This window comes from Alosa sapidissima, chromosome 8 (genome assembly GCF_018492685.1).
Source record: "Alosa sapidissima isolate fAloSap1 chromosome 8, fAloSap1.pri, whole genome shotgun sequence".
Lineage (NCBI taxonomy): Eukaryota > Metazoa > Chordata > Actinopteri > Clupeiformes > Clupeidae > Alosa > Alosa sapidissima.
In genome coordinates, this window is record NC_055964.1 from 33115698 (window position 1) to 33140267 (window position 24570).

The window sequence follows — 24570 nt, forward strand, 5'->3', positions numbered from 1 at the left end:
TCAGACACTGAAACAGAAAATATCACTTAACTATACCAATAAAACAGTTGCATTTACAGTATAAAGAGAATATATATTGATGACAGCACACTGATTTTTAAATCACATCAGTAGAGATTGTATAAAGAAGGTTTATATGGGTCCTCCCACTGACGAGTCCCTTATCTTCATTAGGAGGGTAGGGGCATGTTTATAGGCCCTTCAGTTCTAACCCACCACAATCAGTTCATTATCACACAAGACAACTGCAGAAGCAATGGGTGTGATTAGTAATGTATTAGTTGGAGTGCATTATAAAGTTACTGTTTGTTAAAGCTGAATTCTAACCCCATCTCTGATCTCAGCTTCTGCTTTTGTTTGCTATTATTGATACATATTGATACATCTAAAGGGCCTTCAGTTCAAACTCTGGGGCCCAGCCACACCCCCATGTCTCTTAGGTTTGGCAGCTGAAAGAAGTTTTTAAAAATCAAAAGAGTCAGTGAAACTATCATTACGTTGCTAGACCCCAGATGTAAATCCTTGGAGGCTGTTAGAATAAGTCATTAAAGACTTACTGTATGGTGGCAGTCCCTCCTTACTGTTTGTTCTTCTGACTGGGAGTTCAGGATCAGTATCTGGGAACCATCACAGAGACACTCATTCACCCAGGATCAACAGAACAAACCAACACACATCTTGCTTTGCATATATTATCTTCATCTGTACTCCACTTTTTTGGAAAATGTTTCCTTTTAGTATCTGTAACAGGCCTGTTATCTCTGAAAGGAAGTTTTGTTTCAGCTGTAGAAGGGCATGTACATGGCATGTAACTCACATTGTAAAGACTGGATGATCTGGATATGCGCCACTGTTGAGAGACACAGATAATACAGTCAAAATCAATCCATAACAATTCAGACATAACAGTGTTTTGTAAAAGTAGTTCATTGTTGTGTCAATTCTAGATGATTGCCCAACCTGCTGCAGATATCTTGGCTACTTCCTGCTTGAAGATGCCACTTAGTTTCTCCTCCAGCTGCTTCTTCACTGCAGAGACAGATTCCTTCACAGCCTCAAAAGAGAAACTTTGGCTGAAGGTCATGCTGGTTGAAACTGTACACCAAGGAGCACCAGTGACTGACACAACATTCTGCAGACAGAAACACACACAAGGTGAGAAGACTGCAGACATAGTGGGTTCAGTTGGTTTAGTGTGTGTGTAATTATGCATTAGTGTGTTTACAGTAAGTGTGTGTGCTGTAGTATCTTTATCAAAACACCATGAAGAAGACATGGACTGGGAAGAGAGGCCATGACACAAGCTGTTGTTTTTAGTAAGGGTTGGCATCAGGGAGGGCGTACTGTACTGACCACCTCTACAGTGCCCCTACAGCATAACATGACACTAACACAGCTGCTGGGTAAACAGGCCTTTTCCTTAATTGGCCTTGAGCCCAGGGAGGGGCCACCAGCACACTAGACTGTCCCGTCAAAGGGCAGCTAAACCAGAATGATGATGCAGCAGTTCTAATTACCTAATTTGGTTACTGGCTCATTTAGTTGAAAACTAAAATTAAATTCACTAAATTAAATTCACAGAAACTGTTTGAGGTACACCTGTGGGTTTTAGGGATTTATGGAATAAGCAGTAACACAACACGTTAAAGGGATCCATGGACTGATCTTCAGAAGCAGTCTAGATTGCAAATAAAGCAGTCTTATTGGATGTAAAGCAATACAATGTATTTTTCATATTTATCACACATCATACCGCACACATACAGATTTTATTACACACTGTTAATATGAGCATGACATATTTTGCACAGGAAGGTATTTACTAAATAAACATATTTTTTACATTTAGTTTCAGTTTCAAGAGGACAGGTCAATGTTACCTTCAGGAAATGGATGTGGTCCTCTGTGTGTGAAAGCTGCTCCAGCTCAGCATCTCTCCTCTTCAGCTGAGCAATCTCCTGCTCCAGTTGCTTCAGGAGTCCTTCAGCCCGACTCACCTCAGCCTTCTCCTGAGCTCTGATCAGCTCTTTCACCTCAGAGCGCCTTCTCTCAATGGAGCAGATCATCTCAGTAAAGATCCTCTCACTGTCCTCCACTGCTGTCTGTGCAGAGCTCTGTTAGGAGACACACAAAGAGGAGGGCAGGAGACACACAGAGGGAGGTGAAGCTGAAAGTGTTTCATGGTGTCAGTGTTATCTTTCCTTTGGTCAGTACTCACCTTGAGAGTCTCCACAGCCTTCCTCAACTCCTGCAGCTCCTTCTCTCTCTCCAGGATACTCTGCTGGAATCTTCTCTGGGTCTGACCCAACTGCTTCTGTTGATAAAAAGGCAGACATATTTGAGGCAAGTTCATTTATATTGCATATTTAATACACCGGAATTATTCAGTGTGCTTTGCATGAACAAAAGCAAAAATGGGCAATACTAAAAACATGATTTCCTGGTTCATGTCTTCTCTACTGAGAAAGAGACTCTGTAGAAAATCAGTAGACTTTAAGAAGAAGAATGTTCTTGCAGTTATTCAAACACATTATATGAGTATCACCCCTTTCAAATAAAATAAGACTCACCTGTTTGTTTTCCCATTCTGCATCAGCTGTGATTGTGTCATGGCCTTTATGTTCGTCCATCGTGCACAGATAGCAGATACAACTCTGATCGGTACGACAAAATATTTCAAGCACCTTCTTATGACGTGAGCAGATCCTCTCCTGCAGCTGGCCTGTGGCATCAACCACTGAATGTTTTCTACCTGGATTCACATCATTGTGAACTTTGAGGTGACTTTCACAGTAAGACAACAGACAGTCCAGACAGGACTTCACAGCTTTGAGTTTTCTCCCAGTGCAGACGTCACACTCCACATCTCCAGGTCCAGCAGAACACTGAGCAGGAGCAGCAGTCTGGAGTCCAGTCTTCCTGAAGTCCTCCACCATCTCAGCAATCAGAGTGTTTTTACTGACAGCAGGTCTTGGCCTATATGTCTGTCTGCACTGGGGGCAGCTGTAGATGCCTTTACCATCCTCCTGATCCCAGCAGCCTTTAATGCAGCCCAAACAATACGTGTGTCCACATGGAATGGAGACTGGATCCTTCAGTAGATCCAGACAAACTGGACAAGTGAAGGACTCCTGTCTTTTGGCTGAAGCGTGCGGCATGTTTCGTCCCGATCACACACAGCAGGAGAGGAGACAGCAGTGTGAAAGGTCACTTTTGGTTTCCTGTATTATCATCAGAAGGAGTGGCTGCCACATGGATAAGGAGGAGTGACAGCAACTTTATCTAAAGGGGTGGGATTAGATTAGCTTTAAAGTGGCTGGAACACACTGTGATCATTCTGTATGCTGTTATAAGATAAATCCAAACAGCCTTTTTAGAATGCCTGAGCTGGCTGGGTGTGTCCATGGGCTTGAAGTATGTTAACTGGTCTTTCCAGGTTCATCTGTTCACAGATTGTTTTTGTATTCAAGGTTTCCATTTCCTCTTCAGTCTCTAAGAGTCCAAATGGTCCACTGAGCGAACACAAACCCCACATGAACATTGACATCAGTGGCCCAAAGGCCTTGTAGTGGGGGTCCCATGCTGGACCAGGGGCCCAAAAACGTGGCTTAAGGTGATATAACCATCCTGCTCCAATATCTCATGTTATTGCAAATTTAGTTGGTATTTTGCTCAGAAGTGCTTGACTATAGGAGTCGTGATCTAAACTAGTCTTTCCGCATGCCTGAGATGGCTGTTACCATAACAATCTGCCAGCAATGTTTCAGCTATTTATTTCTTGCATCTAGTGGAGTCAGTAAACAAGATTTACAAAATATTCAGCCTTTGACTTGGGCTTGAGTCGTTTGAGTCGGTTGTGTCATACAGATCCTCAAATTTTGTGTAATCTGCCAATTTATCAGTTTTTCCACTTGGTTATACTGGTATTTAATTAAAAAGAAACATGTTAGCTAGTCACTTACAAGAAAATCTGAATTACATTTGAATTCTCTCTCTCTCTTTCTCTCTGTCATTGTTTGTGTGAGAGATGGTCCAGACTGTTCGATCTCCACACCTGGCTCAAACGCTACTGCGCTTCCCTAAGCATCCCCTATGTCAACAACTGGGGCTTGTTCTGGGAGAGGCCCAGTATGCTGAAGCGTGATGGTCTCCACCCAAACCAACATGGAGCCAGGCTACTCTCTGACAACATAGCGTCCACACTGAGGCATTGACATTCTGTAGAAAATATTAGATTCACGCCCCCCAGGTATTGATTCGAATGGCATTATACATGTGGATGAGTCTGAGAATGTTTTCTGCAGGGTAACATACAATACTACTACCATAGATCAAGCTGTGTCATGCAATAGCATGACTTATGCTTATAGTTCTATTCCAACGTTGATTTCTACCCAACGTATAGTAAAAAGAAAAGACAAATTTAAAACTAGAAACCTAACAAATATTCTTTCCATACCTCAGCATATTCCTCAAAAGCCAGAGGCATTTTCAGCTAACATGGGTTTACTAAATATAGGTGCACTTACTACCAAAACCTTTGCAATCAATGATTTTATTAGTGAAAAAAAATTGGATTTTCTGTTTCTTGTTGAAACCTGGCTGACTTCAGACAGCGAAGCTGTTCTTGTTGAGACTTGTCCCCCAAATTATAATTTCTTCAACTCAATTAGACAAGGCAAACGAGGTGGTGGAATTGCCTCCATTCTCTCAAACAAATATAGTTGCACACGAGTCAACTTTGGCGAATTCGCTTCCTTTGAGTATATTGCCCTCACTCTGAAGGCTGACCCAGCTGTACTTCTATTAACCTTATACCGCCCTCCTAAACTATGGACTGGCTTTCTCGACCAGTTTTCTGAACTTATGTCGCTCATCATCACTAGCTATGATCGGATAATTGTAAATGGCTACTTCAATATTCATGTCAATAAGACAACTGATGCTAAAGCCAGTAAGTTCCTTAATGTGTTGGACAGTTTAGAGCTAAAGCAGCATGTTACAGGACCCACCCACAACCTTGGCAACACCCTCGATCTAGTCATTTCCAGAGGGATAGAAGTCACAGACTTATCAGTAAATGATATAAATATGTCTGATCATCATTGTGTATCTTTTAATATAGTACTACATACTACCAAAAATTCATCCCGAAATTGTAATCAAATCGCGACTCTTGGACATTAGAGCAGAACAGCAGTTCATAGCTCTTATAGACTCCATAAATTTAGATATTTTACATCATCCCATTGATCAAATGGTAGAGGCTCTTAATCGTGAATTAGGCGCTCTGCTTGACAGAGTGGCACCCTTAAAGACTAAAAAAAGGCCCTGTAGCAAACTGACACCTTGGATGAACGAAAATATCCATGATCTAAAAAGATCATGTAGGAAAGCTGAGAGAACATGGAGAAAAACTAAGTTACAGGTTCACCGTGCCATTCTAAAAGAAAAAATTGCAAATTATAATAGAGCTATTCGGAATGAGAGGAGGAACCACTTCTCTAAGGTAATTGCTGAAAACAGTGGAAACTCTAGGGTGTTGTTCTCTACCATTGATAGGCTATTGCATCAAACACCTTTTGATACACTCAGTCAGGCATCCTCTCTAAGATGCGAAGAATTTGCAGACTTCTTCAAAAACAAAGTCATTTCTATAAGGGAGGCTATTGGTAACACAAGTAATATGTTTGATAGTACACCCAAAAACAGCCCCCCAAAATTAAGGTCCTTTAGCACTATTACTCAATCTGAGCTTGGTAAAATTATAACTCAAACCGGCTCCTCAACATGTGTTTTAGATCCAATCCCTACTACATTCCTCAAAAAAGTATATGATGGCTTAGCTCCCTTTTTTCTCAAGGTAATAAATACCTCATTAGAAACAGGTATATTTCCAACTGCTTTTAAAACCGCTGTTGTGAAACCTTTACTTAAAAAGTCAAATCTTGACCATACCAATCTGAGCAACTACAGGCCTATATCAAATCTATCGTTTTTGAGCAAAGTACTTGAAAAAGTTGTTTGTAATCAGTTAAATACCTTCCTCAACGAAAACAGTATCCTTGAAAAATTCCAATCAGGTTTTAGATCAAATCACAGCACAGAAACGGCTCTAGTAAAAATAGTCAATGATCTCAGACTAGCTACCGACTCAAACAAAGTCTCAATCCTTATTCTTCTGGATTTGAGTGCGGCATTTGACACCATTGATCATAGCATCCTAATTCACCGCCTTGCGAAGTGGGTGGGTCTCTCTGATAATGCTCTAAACTGGTTTCAAACCTACATTACTGGCAGAGATTTTTATATCAGTCTAGGAGATCATGTATCTGAAAAACATGACTTGCCTTTTGGTGTGGCCCAGGGGAGCTGCCTTGGTCCCCTGCTATTTTCTCTATATATGCTTCCATTGGGAAACGTCATAAGTCAGCATAATGTAAACTTCCACAGCTACGCAGATGATACCCAATTGTATCTTTCTGTGGAGCCAACTAACCCAGATGGCCTTTGCTCCCTCACTGCATGCCTAACCTCCATTAATCAGTGGATGAGCAAAAACTTTTTGAAACTAAATGATGACAAAACAGAGGTACTTCTGGTTGGACCAAAACTAAAGCGAGATATTATTCTTAGTAATCTGGGGAACTTGGCACACCAGGTCAAACCAAAAGTAACAAGCCTCGGTGTCATCTTAGATGTAGAGTTAAGTTTTAAGCCCCATATCAGTAAAGTTACTCAGACAGCCTATTTCCACTTGAGAAATATTGCCAAAGTGCGGCCCTTTTTAACTCAACAAGATGCAGAAAAACTAATTCACGCCTTTATCACTAGCAGGTTAGACTACTGCAATGCACTTTTCACTGGTCTTCCCAAAAAACATCTAAAGAAATTGGCACTCATACAGAACTCTGCGGCTAGACTTTTAACTAAGACTAAGAAGAGAGAACACATCACCCCTGTGTTGGCTGAACTGCACTGGCTCCCTATTTCCTATAGAATTGATTTTAAGGTTATGTTAATTACTTACAAAGCTCTGAATGGCATAGCACCTTCATATATCTCTGAGCTTTTAATATCTTATCAACCACAAAGGAAACTTAGATCATCCAATTCTAATCTTTTAATCGTACCCAAAGTGCTCCACAAACAAAGTGGAGAAGCTGCGTTTATCCATTATGCCCCCAAACTATGGAACACCCTGCCTCTGTACATCAAGCAGGCGAGTTCAGTAAATATTTTTTAAAAAGATCTGAAAACATACCTGTACAGGAAAGCTTTTAGTTAACTCATCTTATCCTGTAGACTACATTTTCAGATTATTCTACATCTGCTACTATTGGAGGGCGCAGCCAGCCAGAAGCAGATGGGCTCCCCCTATTAAGTCAGGTTCTGCTCAAGGTTTCTTCCTGGAATATGGGAGTTTTTCCTTGCCACAGTTGCCATATGGCGTGCTTGTGGGGGGTAAGAGGGTTAAGGCTGCCAGTCTTATGACGTCATTTTCTATATTTTTGATATGTTGCTGAGTAGATCATAAACAGCAAAGAAAAGTGATTGATAATGACTGACTGACTATTATTGTGTTACATGCTTCAAATGTAAAGCACTTTGAGCTGCATTCTGTGTATGAAAGGTGCTATACAAATAAAGCTTTATTATTATTATTATTATTATTATAGTGTGTGTGTGTGTGTGTGTGTGTCTCCTACCCATACTCTCTGATTCAGATTGTGCGTGTGTGTGTGAGAGAGAGAGAGAGAGAGAGAGAGAGAGAGATAGAGAGAGAGAGAGAGAGAGAGAGAGAGAGAGAACAAGATAAGGAGAATGCACTGACCCCAACAATCCATGGATCTGTAGTGCCACCTTGTGGAGACAGAGCGCCAGTGCAGCTGCTGCCCCCTGTAGGCCACTGGTGGAAGTGCTGCACCTGCACCTCATCTCTCCACACTAGGACCCCTTTTACTTTGTTTTCATTTTTTAAATGTGTGTTTGGCCATCTCATCATAAGTGGACAGTGCCCTTTCATGCGCAATGTCCACATTTGTGGACAGTAACTTTAACTCTGATAACATGTTTATCATGTTGATATACTCCAATCCACTTGAGGGCAGTTTTAATAGATCCATTGCAATATATTAACAATATGTATAATCTTATATTTGGAATATTGACTGCTTGATGACATCATCAATTCAACATGGCTGACAGTAATGACCATGTGCCGAATGCTCCAGGCATATCTGTAAAAAGTTTCAACTCAAGAAGGCAAAATCAGGTGAAAAAAAATATTATGGTGTACAGGAGAGTGTGTTGAACAACTCTATGTGTTTAGAAATGAAATTTGATGTAAAATATAGTTTGTAGACACTAAAAACCAACTGTCCACGTATGTGGACGTTGCGCAACAGAGGAGTTAAATTACCAAAAATCTGATTTTGTAACTAGGAAGTTTTTTTTATTTGTATTGTTCAAATATGAATTTAACTACTTTAAATTACAAAGAAACAAACATTTGGTAAAGATAAATAATGACCAAACTACATGTTATAAATTATGTGAACTGCCTATAATGACAACATTACAGAAATATATAGAGACCAATGAATGGTGTGCATGTTTTGCAAAGAGTAATATATTAGGTGGTGACTAAGTGGTGTACACACACACACACACACACACACATACAGTACACACACACACAAACACACACATACAGTACACACACATACAGTACACACATACACATAGTACACACACACACATACAGTACACACACACAAACACACACACACACACACACACACATACAGTACACACACACAAACACATACATACACACACACACACACACATACAGCACACACACACACACACACACACACAGTACACACACAAACACACACACATACACAATCACACACACATACAGTACACAAACACACACACACACACACACATACAGTACACATACACACACGTACAGTACACACACACACACACAGTACACACACACACACATACAGTACACACACATACACACACACACATACAGTACACACACACAAACACACACACATACAGTACACACACACACAGGCATACAGTACACACACACACACACACACACACACAGACATAAAGTACACACACACATACAGTACACACACACACACAGTACACACAGTACACACACACACATAAACACACAATACACACACACACACACATACAGACACACACATACAGTACACACACCCACACATACAGTACACACACACACACACAAATATGTTTAAAAATATGTTACATGCTAAAAAGGTAATATGCTGTTCATAACATTACAGAAATGATTGTAAAATCAATCAGTTTTTGAAACTTAAAACATTTTTCAAATCTTTCGAGATGTTTGTAAACATTATCTTCTAATTGACATGGTAAAAAATATTTTTCTGCAGTTAATGACATAACCAACATGATATGATTGTACAATCTACTTCTTTTTAACTGGACAAATATTTTTTATATGTTATCTGTTACGAAATATGTTAAAAAAAATGATCAAATACTATTATAAATAACTATTTAAAATGTTAAATCTTTGTAATGTTGCATAACATCTTTAGAATATCCTTCTATGCCATTAAAATCATTACTGTTATGATGTACTTGAAAAAAACTGTTGGTTTTTTGCATTAAAGTCACATAATGGTCCATATTTTCTGTTATTACTCTTTATTATTTTTTACCCCATTGTTGCGCACTGTCCACATACGTGGACAGTAAAATAACTTCTATATAAAATCATATTTTTAAAAAATTCAAAATGATTTTCAGTTTTAGGCTCATATAGAGTAATAAAATCAATATTAAAAAAATCTAGACAATTTTTTTTCCATAATGCGTGCATGATAGGGGTAATACAAGTGTAAACAAGGACCAAAGATAAAGTTGACTGATATTCAGCAGACTCTTTTATCCAAAGCGACACACACTTGCAGTGGCGGGTTTGGGAATCAGCCGCAAAGGACCAAGACACACTGTGATTCAATCACTCAAACCACTTGCCCAGGTGGTCTGAGACGCATTTGATTATGTACATTTTGTTGTATGAACACATTCTGATGCATCCCAAAAATTGAACTTCTTATGGATGCGAGGTAGGCAACTCCATAAATCTGAACAGAAGTGGTCATTAACACGTCCGGATGTACACCTTGGAAAATGCCATTTAAAGGGAAAAATGACTTCCTGGATCACTGTAAAAGTGGTGATTTGGGCAAGAACAATTGTTTCAGCGCATCTGTCCATAGAATAGGACTTTTTTTTAGGAAATGATTTAAATGCACAGGCCAGGGGACCATAAGAAGCAATTCAATGTTATATTATTGCTGTAAGTGGCTTTGGATAAATGCGTCAGTCTTGGACTGGGCGTCTGTCTATGGGCAGCCCCTGGATTGTTGTAGCTTTTTCATCCTCCTTCTTGGCTTGAAGGTGGTCAAATCCCTCGCTAGCGTATTGTGCACGACACGTAACCCGTGGCTCACGCGTTGTTCGGGAATCCTTGCTTGGCTGGCTTCGGTCAGCTGTAAACGAGTGAACTTTCCGTTCCAACTTCTAAAGCCGGTGTCCGGCTCTCGGTGGTGTGACACTGCGGACTCGCGGGAGTCTATCCGCAGAAGCCCTCGCCAAAGTTTGTTTGTCTGGAGTTCGGAGGTGGCGAGTGTCGCGGCACCATTACAAATTACAACTTACTCAGTCATACCCAGTGTCCTCACTCGGTTCCTGGCTGCTAGCAAAGGCTGTGCCAGTCCTGTCGGTGTATTGCGCGTGAAACCCACGGGTTACGCACGAGTGCGACTCCCCACTGAACGGCGCAGGCTCCGGTCGGTCGAGGTGGGTGAACTCCATTCCAGCTAGCTTCCTCGTCATCTCTCGGATTGCCCAACTTCGTGCTCCGGTTAGTGAGAATTGCAGCGGTGATTCCTGAGCCTGTTTTTTGTACGGCCAGAGACCTCGTCAGTGGAACGAGTGAGCTATACTCCAGCTGGCTCCCGACGTCACGGTTCTCATTGTCACGGCTGATTAGTTTCGGCGTGACACGTGTCTACAGGTAAGTATAGGTGCGGCTGCCGCTGTGTCGGTAGATGCCTCGTTCCTGCACTGTATTGCCCGTGCTGCTGCCCGCTAGCGCACTCAGGAACAGCCCGTGTACTGCGCTAGCCAGTTTTAGCTCGTAGCACACAGGTGGCTTTGGCCTCTTCCCTATTCACGTGCGTCTGTGGCTGTAAACGGAGCGTCTTTCCGCTGGCCCCGCTTCCAATATGGAGCACCATCAGGGCCACAAATGCCTTGGTTGTGGCATTTCTATGCCTATGGAGGATGGCCATGATAGGTGTGTGTTGTGTTTGGGCCATCAACATGCAATTTTGGCGAGGGACACCCCCCAGTCGTGCATGAATTGTCTTCTTATGCCTGTACACACCAGGGAGGCCCGTTGTTGTTTTTTTCTCTTCTAAACGTGCGGGTTCTCCTGTTTCCGATGGGCCAGCGAGGAAGATGGGAAGAGTAGCCAGGGTGCGCGGGGAGTCCTCGCTGTTGTGGAGGAGGAGGTTGAGACTGTTCTCTCATTTGAAGGAGAGGGGCTACCTTGTGCGCAGCCCTGTGCAGTCAGCCCCACAGGGGACGAGCTGCCCCATCTGTTGGAGGAGGTCGTTGACAGGGCATCCAGAGCTCTTGATATTCACTTTCCAGAGAAGCCCACTGCCTCTGCAGCCAGGTTTCACACTGACATGTTATTATTGATAACAAACAACTTTAGAAGGATTGATGAACCTCAGCAGCAGGGAGAGAGAGCGTTCTCCCACACAGCCCCAAAGCTATGGAACTCACTTCCAAACAACATCAGGCAGTGTGAATCCACTGCCCAGTTTAAAAAGGAACTGAAAACGTATCTCTTCAGACTAGCCTATGGACTGTGATATGGCTAAATGGACTATATATATTTTTCTCCTTTTTTGATATATATATATATATATATATTTTTTTTTTCTCTTCTATTTGTTTTATCTGTAAAGCGACCTTGGGTGTCCTGAAAGGCGCTCTTTAAATAAAATGTATTATTATTATTATTATTATTATTATTATTATTATTATTATTATTATTAAACAAACATGGATTATTGAATTGATTACGTGACTCAGTGAACAGTAGTGATCATGTGTGTTTTTTTTATTAAAAAAGAAACTGTAAATGTGACTTCCACCATAATCTGGTAAATTTGGACAGATTCAGTCGTGTTGCAACAAGAAGTGTATATTTTATCATACATCAGATATATTTTTTTAATCTCTTGAGCACAACCCCATGAATATTTACTTCTACTCAACTTAATAAACTTCACTTTCGACCTTCCATCAGACACGTGTCCAATCACAGAGGGTCTAAAGGCCTGAAAACCTGGGGGAGGGGAAGGAGGGTTAGGGGGAGCAGGAGGGAGAGGAGATGGATTGTGGGAGAGGATCAGAGGGGGTGAAACACTGGGCTCATCAACACATTTCCCACCCAGTAGTGTGTGTGTAGTGTGCAGATGTGTGTTCCAGCAGAGGTCCAGAGGTGCAGATGCTGTAATATCTGCTGGGGTCCAAAGATGAGGGAGTGGTTTTGGTCTTTCGTTTTCCCCAAGAACACAGAATAGCAGGCAGCTGAGAGGCAGCAGCCAGATCTTTACATGTGAGTGGTGGCTTATCTGTGTGCTGATGAGATGGGATGTGTTTATGGGTACGTGTGTGTGTGTGTGTGTGTGTGTGTGTGGATATGATAACAGCATCTATCTGTATCTGGGGTCTTTGCATTTCTGTTCTGCTGTATACAGGGTGGGTCACAACAGCTTCACTGATGATCCAGGATTTATAATAAACCCAGGGTAAAGTGTGTGAGTGAATGTGGTCTGGACTCTGTGCAGGAGGGTCATTGTGTCAGAGATACAGTAGAAGGCCAGAGTTCCTGCCTTGTGATCCACATACACTCCTATTCTGGAGCTGGCCACTAGAGGGAGTTTAGTCTCTTTAGTATTGTGCTTGAAAGAGGAGGTGGAGCTGGTGAGATCCAACCTCCAGGACTGATCATTATATCCAAACAAACACTCAGCACCCCCTCCTTTCCTGCTGATGCTTTTATATGAGACTGCTATAGCAACCGCATCACTCCTCTCCACCTCCCAGTAGCAGCGTCCAGACACACCCTCTCTACACAGCACCTGATAATAAATATCAAATCTCTCTGGATGATCAGGATAAGACTGGAGCTCTCTTCTCCCCTCCACTCTCCTGTTCCCCTCAGACAGATGGAGGTTTCTATTAGCTGTGTTTGGATCCAGTGTGAAGTGACAGGAGTCTGATGAGGGAGAAGAGAGGACAAAATTAGATTTGTATTTTAATTAGGTGTGTGTGTGTGTGTGTGTGTGTGTGTGTGTGTGTGTGTGTGTGTGTGTGTGTGTGTGTGCGTGCGTGCGTGCGTGCGTGTGTAATTATGTACATTGTTGTGTGAATGGCTGTATGTAAGTATGAAGTAAGAGTGAATTTCACTGCTTGTATTCAAAAGTATTAAAAGAAGTGTATTTATGTTTTAGTGTGTCCGTGCGTGTGTGTGTGTGATTCTGTAAATTTTTGTATGAATGGTTGTGTGCAAGTGTACAGGTGAGTGTGTTTCACTGCCTGTGTGTGTGTGTGTGTGTGTGTGTGTGTGTGTGATTCCACAAATACTTGAATGAATGACTGTGTGTGTACATGTTTGTCTCAGTGTTTGTAGACCAGATCAACTTACACTTTAAGAACTCTTCTCTGGTTACTGGCTCAGTAAAAACAGCCTGGACATCAGACACTGAGTAAGAAGAAATGCATTATTTAACTAACCAAACTTGAACCAAAGTGAAGATGGAGATGCACTCATTCAAGCAGCACTGATCTTCATCAGGAGGGGAAGAGCAGGTTCAGAAGACCTTCAGATGTGGGGGCAGGTGGTCTAGTGGTTCGGGAGCTTCCAAATGGGACACCTAAAGGTTGTGAGTTTGATCCCAGGGGCTGCCACCATTGTGCCTCTGAGCAGGGCACCTAACCCCAAGTTGCTTCAGTAGTTCCTGTAGTTAGTTCACTGGGAGTCTCTCTGGATAAGAGCGTCAGCTAAATGATGATTCATTTTAATGTAATGGAACCATTTGAATCAATTGCTTAACCCAACAAACTGCTGAGCAAATGGGTCAATTAAGTTGGTATATATTACACATTGAATGACCAAAACCAGCTGGGCACAAATACAAGTAATCATTTGTAAGTCACGGTCCGCTGGCTTTGTCCTTTCCCCCAGGCCGTGGCTTTGTCCTTTCTCCCAGGCCATGGCTTTGTCCTTTCTCCCAGGCCATGGCTTCTCTGTTCTGCCTTATGTCCCATACAGGTGTGATTGGAGCCAATCAGCCCAATTAGGTGCACCGCTGCACAGGTCATGGCTTCAGATCCGCTGGAGATCCTCCCCTCTGCAGGCAGAGAGAGCAGCAGAGCACCAGGCGCTTGGTACGGCTTGCTGATCCGGTCGCATCAGGTGCCTTTGTTTGAAGGCCGTTCGGTCGACCCTGCTTGTTTTGAGACCTTATGGACTTAATAAATTGTAAACCTTGTGGAACTTACTCCGTATCTCTCCCATCATTGTGTTGTGCTCACAACGTGCACATAACAGTCACTTCGTCTAATTAATGAATCGTCTCACCATTAGCCATGACCAACATGACGGCATGAATATCACTATGCACAGGTATAGGCGCAGACTTCAATCAATTTTTTTATTTGCTCAATTTTTATAGTTTCTCAAAGTGCTGCACTGAACAACTCATATACCTGTAACCATATGTAAAGGAATTATTATTATCATTGTATAAAACACCTGTGTAAACAGATATATAAATCATCTCTGTGATCAAAAATATTATGCTGAGTTTCAAGGACACAGAGTTCGAGTTGGGACACACAGGAAAAGGCCCCCCACATCTGAGTGTGTCTGTGCGTAGGTTTTGAGGAAAGTCACACTGAAGGAGACAGATGTCTGGCATCCTGTTTCTTTGTGTATCTGTACAATAAAAGACACTGCTTTTGGGCTGCAGGTTCGGAGACTGATGGTGAGGGGTTTCATACCTTTCACTAGCACTCTCTCCTCGTGGCGCCGAGAGTCTGTGAGCAAACCAATACTACGTGCTGTGGTTCTTGTGTCTATATGTTGAGGTAAATTCCTTGACACCATATATATATATATATTTATACGTAATATGTAGATGCCGCATTGGACTCTAGAATGTATATATATATATATATATATATATATATATATATATATATGCCTGTAACTTACATGCCTATAACAACCTCTAACAGAAAATGAGAAAAGGCTGCACTTTGCATACATTTCATCATATTATGTGACCTTTTCTCCTTTTCTAAAGAATATCTATATAACCAACCTGCTGCAGAGATCTTCATGACTTCCTGCTTGAAGAAATCCTCCAGCTGCCCCTTCAGTGTGGAGACATATTTCTTCACAGCCTCAAAAGACCAGCTTTGGCTGACAGACGTGCTGGATAAGTCTTTAGACTGAGGTTGAAGGCTGACTGACTGAAAATTCTACAGTGCAAATGAGAGAGAGAGAGAGAGATGAATAGATAACTAAAATATGACCGCCGCCCAGTCCAGCACATGTTTTCCACAAAAATAAGTCACGCTAAAAGGCATATATGATTCTAACTGTCTCACTGAATTGCATTATCCACACTCAATTCTCACTGGTATCTGCTAGACAACAAGAACCAAAACATGATTAGTTTATAGATTTCACATGTAAAATACATTTTATACAACCCCACCCCCATCTTGCCTGTTCATAATTCTGAGAAATTCTTGAATTGTGTGCATGTGTGCGTGTACATGTTTATGTTTATGTTTATGTGTGTGTGTGGGTGGGTGGGTGTGTGTGTGCTTGTGTGTTTGCCTGTTTATGTGCCTGTGTGTGTGCATGTGCATGCATGCGTATATACTGTATGTCTACTGTGTGAGTATGTGTCATACGTATGATTACTGTGAATGTATGTGTGTGCGTGTGTGTCTGTTTATGCACATGTGTGCACATGGAATGGGTTAAAATGACCCCTGGAGGCAAACATACGCAAAAAATTGGTCATCCTAGGCCCTACGGTTCTCAAGATATTCACAGAGAACTGTGTCTGCCCTACCCTCCTTTCGGGGGGTCCAGTCCAGTGGGGGGGCTACAGATCAAAACGAAAAACGATGGTTCCATGCTATCCATGTGGGGTTACATGCCCACCAAGTTTCGTGTACCCCGGTCTTTCAGTGTCCCGGGAATCCTTGACGGAAATTTGGGCATGCGCTGCGCGGCGGTCATAATAATACCACCTGAAGTCAGTGTTGTTTATAATATGATTCTTTCCATCTCAGTATTGACTAAGTCCAGGCTATTTTGCCTTTGGAACCAGAGAGGAATTCTTGACTAACACACAAAAGAAAAAAAATCTGAATAAACCTATATGACCGCCGCTTCGCTGCGCGTCGGTCATAATTATATCTGATCTATAGATAAATGATCTCTGTCCAAAATTGTTATTTTAATGGATTAGCATTGTTGCCATTACTGTCTACTCATGTAAATAAGTTGTCCTGCATAATATTATTGGTTGGATTTAATAAGCAACTTGATGCAATATGTAGTGCTACAAGGTTGATATCAAGCAAGGGGTCCTTGGTCTGAGAAATTCAACTGGAAACAGACACTTTAATTATGTAGTATATGTCAATTTAATTAGTATGTTCCAATGAGGATTGTATAATGTTGGAAATTAAACACTTTGTCTGCTAAAAAAAAATCTATCTACACTACAGTTACCTTGAGGAAATGGATGTGATCCTCTGTGTGTGAAAGCTGCTCCAGCTCAGCATCTCTCCTCTTCAGCTCAGCAATCTCCTGCTCCAGTTGCTTCAGGAGTCCTTCAGCCCGACTCACCTCAGCCTTCTCCTGAGCTCTGATCAGCTCTGTCACCTCAGAGCGCCTTCTCTCAATGGAGCGGATCATCTCAGTAAAGATCCTCTCACTGTCCTCCACTGCTGTCTGTGCAGAGCTCTGTTAGGAGACACACAAAGAGGAGGGTCCATCTAAAGCAGCCCTCACACAGCCTGTTACCCACAGTGTGGACCAGCTGGAAAGTGACTCAGTTTTGCCGACTCCTCTTTGGCTGACTGGATGAGAGCCCTGACTGAGTATAACCTGCATTGTGTTGACCACGCGGCTCAGCCCTGCACTCGTACTGACTTGAACAGCAACTTGCAGCACCTCGGAATGGGAGTTGAGCACGCTAGCAAGTGAGCTAAAACCCACAGGCTCTAGCATATCTTGCTAGCGCGTCTATTAAACCCACAGGCTCTAGCATCTCCTGCTAGCGCGTCTATTAAGGTGTTGGGAGGGAGGTTTACACACTGCACAGCTACGTACCAACTAGCCGCTAGATGAGCTCTGACATGGCAGCCAGCTGCTGTCCTCTACTCTGGTCAGTACTACATTTGTGTTTGTCCACAAATTACCATCAGTTCAATGTTGTTAACTGTGCCACAGGGAATGCCTAAAGAGCGCACCTGTTTGTTTATGCAGTTGAAAGGGTCTATAGTTTTCTCAGTACTCACCTTGAGAGTCTCCACAGCCTTCCTCAGCTCTAGCAGCTCCTTCTCACTCTCCTGGAGTCTCTGCTGGAGTTTCCTCTTGGTCTCCTCCATCTCCTTCTAAATGACACAGTGACAATACCAGACTACACATTACTACATAGTGCTTACACTGTATATTTAGTAGTAAATTAGTCCTCACATGAAATTTTAATTTATACATTTTGTCATCAAACTATTCTGTGTAGCTCTGTTTCTGAAAGAAACATTTAATAATATATTTTGATGCAATGCGTATAACTATACTCTTAAAACGAATGTGTTAGAAACAACACAAACTGTGTTGTCCCTTTCTGGACATAGAGATGTGTTAAAAAACACTACCACTAGAAATGATGGGCCCTATTATGATAGAAAATAATTTTGCCCCCCCGCCCCTGCAAAGTAGTGTGGGGACATTTTCAGTAATTAGACAACATTTTAGCTGTTAAATGTCTACTGAGGATGTTGTTGTCCAATTGGCTACACACTTTAAAGAAATGTAGACATTACAAGGATGATCTCAGTTATTTTGGTTTTCTCTTAGCTGTGACCTCTGAGGTCAACTGCCTTAGAGAGTCTGGAGTAATACCAGCTTTTCTTTTAATTAGCTTTCTTTATGATGACAGGTATTTTATCTTTATTCGGCATAATCTATCAAGAATACCCTGTTTAGTCCTATAAATAATGGTTAGATTTGTCTACGACAGATGTGTTGCTCTCATGCTTGCCTAGGATGCTTGTGTGTTTGTAACCTGTCTGTGGCGTCGTGAGTAAAGCTTTGTACTCTGCCGTACGGTCGGCTTGCCTGTGTGTTACTTTTTGCCTTTAATACTTTATTTTTACCACAGAAGCATATAAGACTAAAACATATAGTGAAAGTCATAATTTTGACTAGCTAGGTAATTTAGCCTACTTGATGATAATATACAAGTGTTCTCCGGTGGCCCCCTGTCAATGCTGGCATGAACTTGAATATGAATTTGGCATTGCATGTCAACGAGGTAGGCTATGCATTTCAAAGTGAGGATAGCTTTTTGTCTGAAGTAGCCCATATGTTTTTTGACAACTTCATTCAACCTGGCCATCATTAACCTAAAGATTATGCTGTTTCACTTCATGACCTTCGAAAAAATAAGCCATCATTATCATCAAATCCTATTTGTTTAAATGTTTTTAGAAGAATCAATTCTTGTTTAAAATGCATATCAAAACTGCAGTTTTGCAGGGATTATTTATTATTATATGGTATTTTTTGTAAGGGATATACTCTCCATGGTGTGTGTCGCACTAAAACATCTGCAGCTGAACTCCCTCCCGGTGCTTACCTGTTTCTCCGTTCTCTCAGCTGCAGCTGAGACCGTGTCATGGCCTTTGTGTTCATCAACCAGACATAGCAAACAGACGCAACTCTGATCCGTGCGACAAAATACCTCCATAAGCCTCTGGTGTTGAGCGCAGATCTTGTCTTGTAGCTGACCTGTGACATCAACCACGTTGTGTCTTTTCCCTGAGAGTTCATCATGGCGCTGGAGATGAGTCTCACAGTACGACAACAAACAGATCAGGCAGGACTTGACCGCTTTTAGTTTTCTCCCGGTGGTGCAGCTGTCACACTCCACATCTCCAGGTCCAGCAAAACACTTAGGAGAAGCAGTACCTTGAATTCTGGTCTTCCTGAACTGTTCCAAAAGCTCAGCAAAAACGTTATTTTTGTTCAAAACAGGTCTCGGAGAGAAAGTCTGTCTACATTGTGGGCAGCTGTAAACTCCCTTCTGATCTTCCTGATCCCAGCAACCCTTGATGCAGCCCGTGCAGTAATTGTGTCCACACTGAAGTGTCACTGGATCTTTCAGTAGATCCAAACAAATCGGACAGATAAAAAGGTCCTCCTGGTTCATTGAAATCGCACCTGCCATTCTTCCAGAGTACGACAAACACTTCGAACCTTTGAATCCACTCTCTAGGCTATTTTCAGTTTCGTTTCCTCTGAACTCGGTGTAGTCATATGCTTGGTATTGGGAAATACTTCTGTGCATTTAGGGGTGTGTCAATGCAGCGCAGATCACGGCCAATACACATTTGTCATTGACAAAGTTTGCCATGTAATTCTACCAATTAATCTGGGCTATTACAATTATTGGTTGATTGCTCAAACCTAAGAGTAAAACATCCTCATTGTTCATGAGGAAGCACCACAGTTTTCATGTATGATGAAATTGACTGAGAAACTTCAAAACTGTCAAAGTATTGAATTTAATTTCGTAACCGCAAATACTGCAAAATAAAACAACCATTTAAGAAGGTCTTCCTCATTGAAAATACATGGATACTACACAGCACCATTAATTCAATGACTATGAAGAGTAATGCTGCCATCTAGTGGAGATATTGTGTTGTGTTCATTTGAAATCTAACTGCCTGGCCCTCTGGGACATGAGGACCTGAAAGAGCAGATCCATGCTCTCCTCTTCAACCTGGCCCTGGCTGACCTCCTTCCTCCCCAGTGTGGTGGTGGTGCTATGGTTACGTGTTGGCTACTGCCTCTCCGGAATGGACTTGATGTTTGGTGACGTCTTCTGCCACGTCTTGCTCTTCCTGGTATCCTTGAACCATAAAGTGAGCATCTCCATCCTGACGCTGAGTGCCCTGGAAAGGTAAATGTGTGTGCAACATCGACTCAAGTGAGTCACCATAGCATCTACATCACAGAGTGAGCAAAGCCGTGGAGGTGGTAAGCGCGACCTTCCACAGCACGCTGACCCTCACCTACCTCAACAGCTGGACCCTCATCTACCTCAACATGCTGGACCCTCTCCTACAGGGACGTGCACAGGGGGGTTGCTCAGGTTGCCCGGGCAACTGCCCATATGCCCTTCTTGACTCATGTTGCTCTTCCAATGGGGAAAATAAATAAATAAATCGTACAATGGATGCAGAATTTCACGTAGGCCTAGATAAAAAAAAATCGCAAAAAGCCGCATTCACTTCCATTCGGGCACCGAAAGTGGAAGTCAGTAGGGGAAGGGCAAACTCCGTTTACGTGGCTGCAGCGCTGCACGCGACCGGCACCTGAGCTGAGCCTGCATGAGCGGCCCTAGAAGGAGATTGTCGCGGTTGTCATATGAGACGACTCAACGTTGTCGGAAAAGGTGAGTTTGTGATGTATAACAAACGAACGATCATCGTCATCATGTTTTATGTAATGAATTAAAATCCTCATAAATCCAGGCCACGTTTAGCCTAAATCAGTGTTTCCCAAACTTTTTTTCTGGGGACCCACTTTTTAAAAATGACAGACCATCGCGACCCATTCACTTCAGAGCAAATAATAGCGCCTACTAGGTCTGGCCTACCACTACAATTACAGGTAGGCTATTGGTGATGCACTGACTCCTCAGTTTCCCACAATTCTGCAATCTCAATTACACATGAAACAATGTTAAATATTTTCAAAGCTGTTTCTTTTTCTCATCCTGCTTTGAGCACAGTTGTGTTGCATTTTGAGCATCATCAGTGTGGAAAGTTGGAAATGACTACCGAAAAGATACGAATGGAACTATAGAGGCTTTTGCGCAATAGCCTAAAGATAATGCGCCTTTATTGTAGGCTAGAGTTCACGAGGTGGAAAACGAGAGGAAATAATAGCGTTTAAAATGTCCATTTAAATTGTAGCCGAATATAATGTGCTGTAGTGTGTTTTAAATCCGAAGTATTAAGGAATGTGAGGAGGTTGCTATTAACTTTAAAGAGTGCATACAATCGAAAATATCTACAGCCTATGACGCAAATAGTCATGTCTGGTATACGGATGTCTGCTTTAGTTGACAGCACGGTAACTATTTTAATCAGTCAAGCTGAAGAGCTGCGAGGTCCATGGCAGGCGCCCCACAGAAATGTTTCATTTTGTGAGTGAGATGTCCACGCTGTCCCCTCTGCGACGCGTTCGCCCCCCAGTTTCAGAGCTATTCTAAATGCAAAATTGCACATACAGTAGGGCCAACTAGATCCTAATAGAAAACTGTTAGCTTTCCTGGCTAAATGGCATAAGTTAGGCCTATTACACAACATAAATTGTGCTGGCGACCCAAATAAAATCTCCTGAGACCCACCCGTGGGTCGCGACCCAGTCTTTGGGAACCAATGGCCTAAATAATCAGACAGATAGCTTGCAGAGAAGTAGCCCGTTATTACATAGCCTATTTTTTTTGGTATAGGCATTAGGCAAACTAAGCTACATGTCTGCTGATAGTTAGTTTCTCACATTTCGTTTTAGCAAGAAGAATAAATGATGGAAGTAATGCATCACATTGATTATTTTATTCAAAATAAATCCGTAAATCCTATCACTAGTATTTTGGGTATTGTTTGAAGCCAATATGCCCACTGAAGAGTCAGATTCAGGAGAGGGAGAGACAATTCAGGGAGGCAGCAATCACTGCAGGGTTGGCTGTGAAAAGCAACCAGCAGGTGAGACAGAGACTTTGCACTGTGATAAAGATGACATGACACTGTGTAGACGAATTGATTAATTAATCAGACTGATATTTTAGCCTACTAATGGCAATGTTTCATAATTACATTATATTTAAGGTGAGGAGCAGTCACAAGCCCCCAGACTATGTGAGGAAAATGTGGACCAGGAGGAGGCACAGGACAGGAAGGCCTAAGTGATGATCACCAAATATGAGATGAGAGGATCATGCTAGAAAGTACAGGATTAAAGAGCTGCATGCTAAATAATTGTAATCTAAAAAAACATAGGCTATTTTAGAGGTCATTTCAAAGATCTTGCCTGAGCAGAACATAAATACCACTAAGGGCATTAAAATAATGATAAGTTAAGGTGATTGAGTGCTGTATTTCAGTGTTTTACTTCTTTGTGTATATATTTTTAAAAAGACGCTGTTATTCTCAGTCCTGCATATAGCCGTGAGTTTTTTTTTTTTTTTTTTTTTTTGGGGGGGGGGGTGGTGCCCTTTTTTCAGGTCAGAGCAACTGCCCCTCAAAATTCCTGTGCACGTCCCTGCTCTCCTACCTCAACAGCATGGACCCTCACCTACTGTACCTCAACATGCTGGACCCTCACCTACTGTACCTCAACAGCATGTTTCACCCTCCCCTACCTCAACATGCTGGACCCTCACCTACTGTACCTCAACAGCATGTTTCACCCTCCCCTACCTCAACATGCTGGACCCTCACCTACTGTACCTCAACATGCTGGACCCTCACCTACTGTACCTCAACATGCTGGACCCTTACCTATTGTACCTCAACATGCTGGACCCTTACTTACCTACTGTACCTCAACAGCATGCTGGTCCCTCACCTATTGTACCTCAACAGCATGCTGCTGGGACAGGACAGCACAGCACTTGTTTTCACTTACAGTTTACAACAGCGCACACACAGGCCACCACTGTCCATCCAACTCATATTTATGATCCAATTAGCAATTAGGAAGTCATGCTCAGTGCAGTCGGGGCGGAATTTCAGCCCTGTCATTCGCAAATCGTCTTTTATATGGAGTTCTATTGGCATTTTAAAAATATATATTTTTGGGGGGGTAAAAACCTTTTTTACAACCCCTTCCCAAAGTGTCCGGAATGACTTTATTGGGCTGCCAGCCAATCCAAGCGTCCCTTAGCTGATAATCCTATCAACCCAGTCCCAACTGCAAACAGCTGGCTGTCAATCATTTCATCAGCTCCATGTTCCAAAAACCTCATCCCCCACCCCACGTATAACAAGCAGAACCCCCACAGTCCATTGGAAGTACATGAGCATACATACAGTACAACATTACAGTTAATAAGAATGCACATTACAATTAAAGTCCATAAGCGGTCCATATACATATAACAATCACAACTCTTTATTCCCAGACACGACAAAACAAAATCCGCTAATTACGTTAATATTTTTTAAAGCGTTATGCTTTTCAAAATGAATCGTGGTGACAGCCCTAATGTATAATAATCACTCTTATTATGCATCATGCAAAGAAAGGTACCTGCCTGCCTGAAATCCACAAATGGCCAAATGGCCATCTGATCCCCACACAAAGGGTCTTGTTTGACCTCCACACAGGGGGTCTGGCCAAAGCTTAACTGGTTAACATAGCCTACAGTGTGTCAACTCACCAATGCCCATGCATGGAAAATAAATAACTTCTGGTTGTGATTTCCGTAAAATATCTGTATGATATTAATGTACCAATTTGGCAATGTGAGGTGGACAGCCGTCTGATCATGGTTTCATTACAATCTCAAGTATCTGTGCACAGCTGCTGTAGTCTGTGTTTGAATTTCACATCTATCTTTTCACACAAACTGACTAATGACTGACCAGCTCAATAGGACTGGCGGTGGTAGTGTAGTGATTAAGGATCAGGGCTAGCGTGCAGTAGCTTGAAAAGTTTTTGGTTCAATTCCCAGCTTCCGCCCTTGAGCAAGGCACTCAATTTCAAGTTGCTCTGGGGATAATGAGCCCATGTAATATGGCTGACATAAGTCACTTTGGATAACAGAGTCTGCTAAATGAATACATTTAAACATGAGGACATAGTTAATGGGTTGGAGCAGATGCATGTGTTTTCATTTGGGTTTGTTTTCATTTCCTTACATTTTATGTATTCTTGGTTTGGTTTATGGTTTAGATGGATCACGTGTCTTTGTGTGTCTCGTATCAGAGTTCTGCACAGACAGCAGTGGAGGACAGTGAGAGGATCTTTACTGAGATGATCCGCTCCATTGAGAGAAGGCGCTCTGAGGTGACAGAGCTGATCAGAGCTCAGGAGAAGGCTGAGGTGAGTCGGGCTGAAGG

The 24570-nt window shown here is 42.2% G+C and overlaps 1 protein-coding gene and 1 pseudogene across 3 annotated transcripts; both read right to left on the bottom strand.

The window, feature by feature from the left end:
- The window catches only part of LOC121716149, a 28693-nt pseudogene extending 25420 nt beyond the window's left edge, over positions 1–3273 (bottom strand).
- Positions 3274–7684: 4411 nt separating this feature from the next.
- On the bottom strand, positions 7685–19714 carry LOC121716126 (E3 ubiquitin-protein ligase TRIM47-like). Of its 3 annotated transcripts, XR_006033771.1 has the most exons (7): positions 19071–19714; positions 17728–17823; positions 16937–17170; positions 15504–15663; positions 13823–13879; positions 12783–13393; positions 7685–7702 (listed from the first exon to the last, which is right to left on the bottom strand). XR_006033771.1 is itself a non-coding variant. In XM_042102324.1 (6 exons), the coding sequence occupies exons 1-6, from the start codon at positions 19659–19661 to the stop codon at positions 12879–12881; spliced, it is 1653 nt and encodes a 550-aa protein (XP_041958258.1). In that variant the 5' UTR covers positions 19662–19714; the 3' UTR covers positions 12204–12878. The 3 variants fall into 3 exon arrangements, 2 of the variants coding, with proteins under 2 accessions (XP_041958258.1, XP_041958259.1); XM_042102324.1 differs by lacking the exon at positions 7685–7702 and having other exon boundaries at positions 12204–13393; XM_042102325.1 differs by lacking the exons at positions 7685–7702; positions 12783–13393; positions 13823–13879 and adding an exon at positions 13998–14161 and having other exon boundaries at positions 19071–19713.
- Between the last annotated feature and the right edge of the window lie 4856 nt (positions 19715–24570).

Excerpts from the sequence above, each read along its gene's own strand:
- LOC121716126 (XM_042102324.1), bottom strand. The coding sequence starts at position 19,661 with ATGGCAGGTGCGATTTCAATGAACCAGGAGGACCTTTTTATCTGTCCG. Across the intron at positions 17,824-19,070 it reads CTGAGAGAACGGAGAAACAG|AAGGAGATGGAGGAGACCAA; the intron begins GTAAGCACCGGG and ends TGTGTCATTTAG. Across the intron at positions 13,394-13,822 it reads CAGAGAAGAGTTCTTAAAGT|ACTCCTGTCACTTCACACTG; the intron begins GTAAGTTGATCT and ends CTCCCTCATCAG.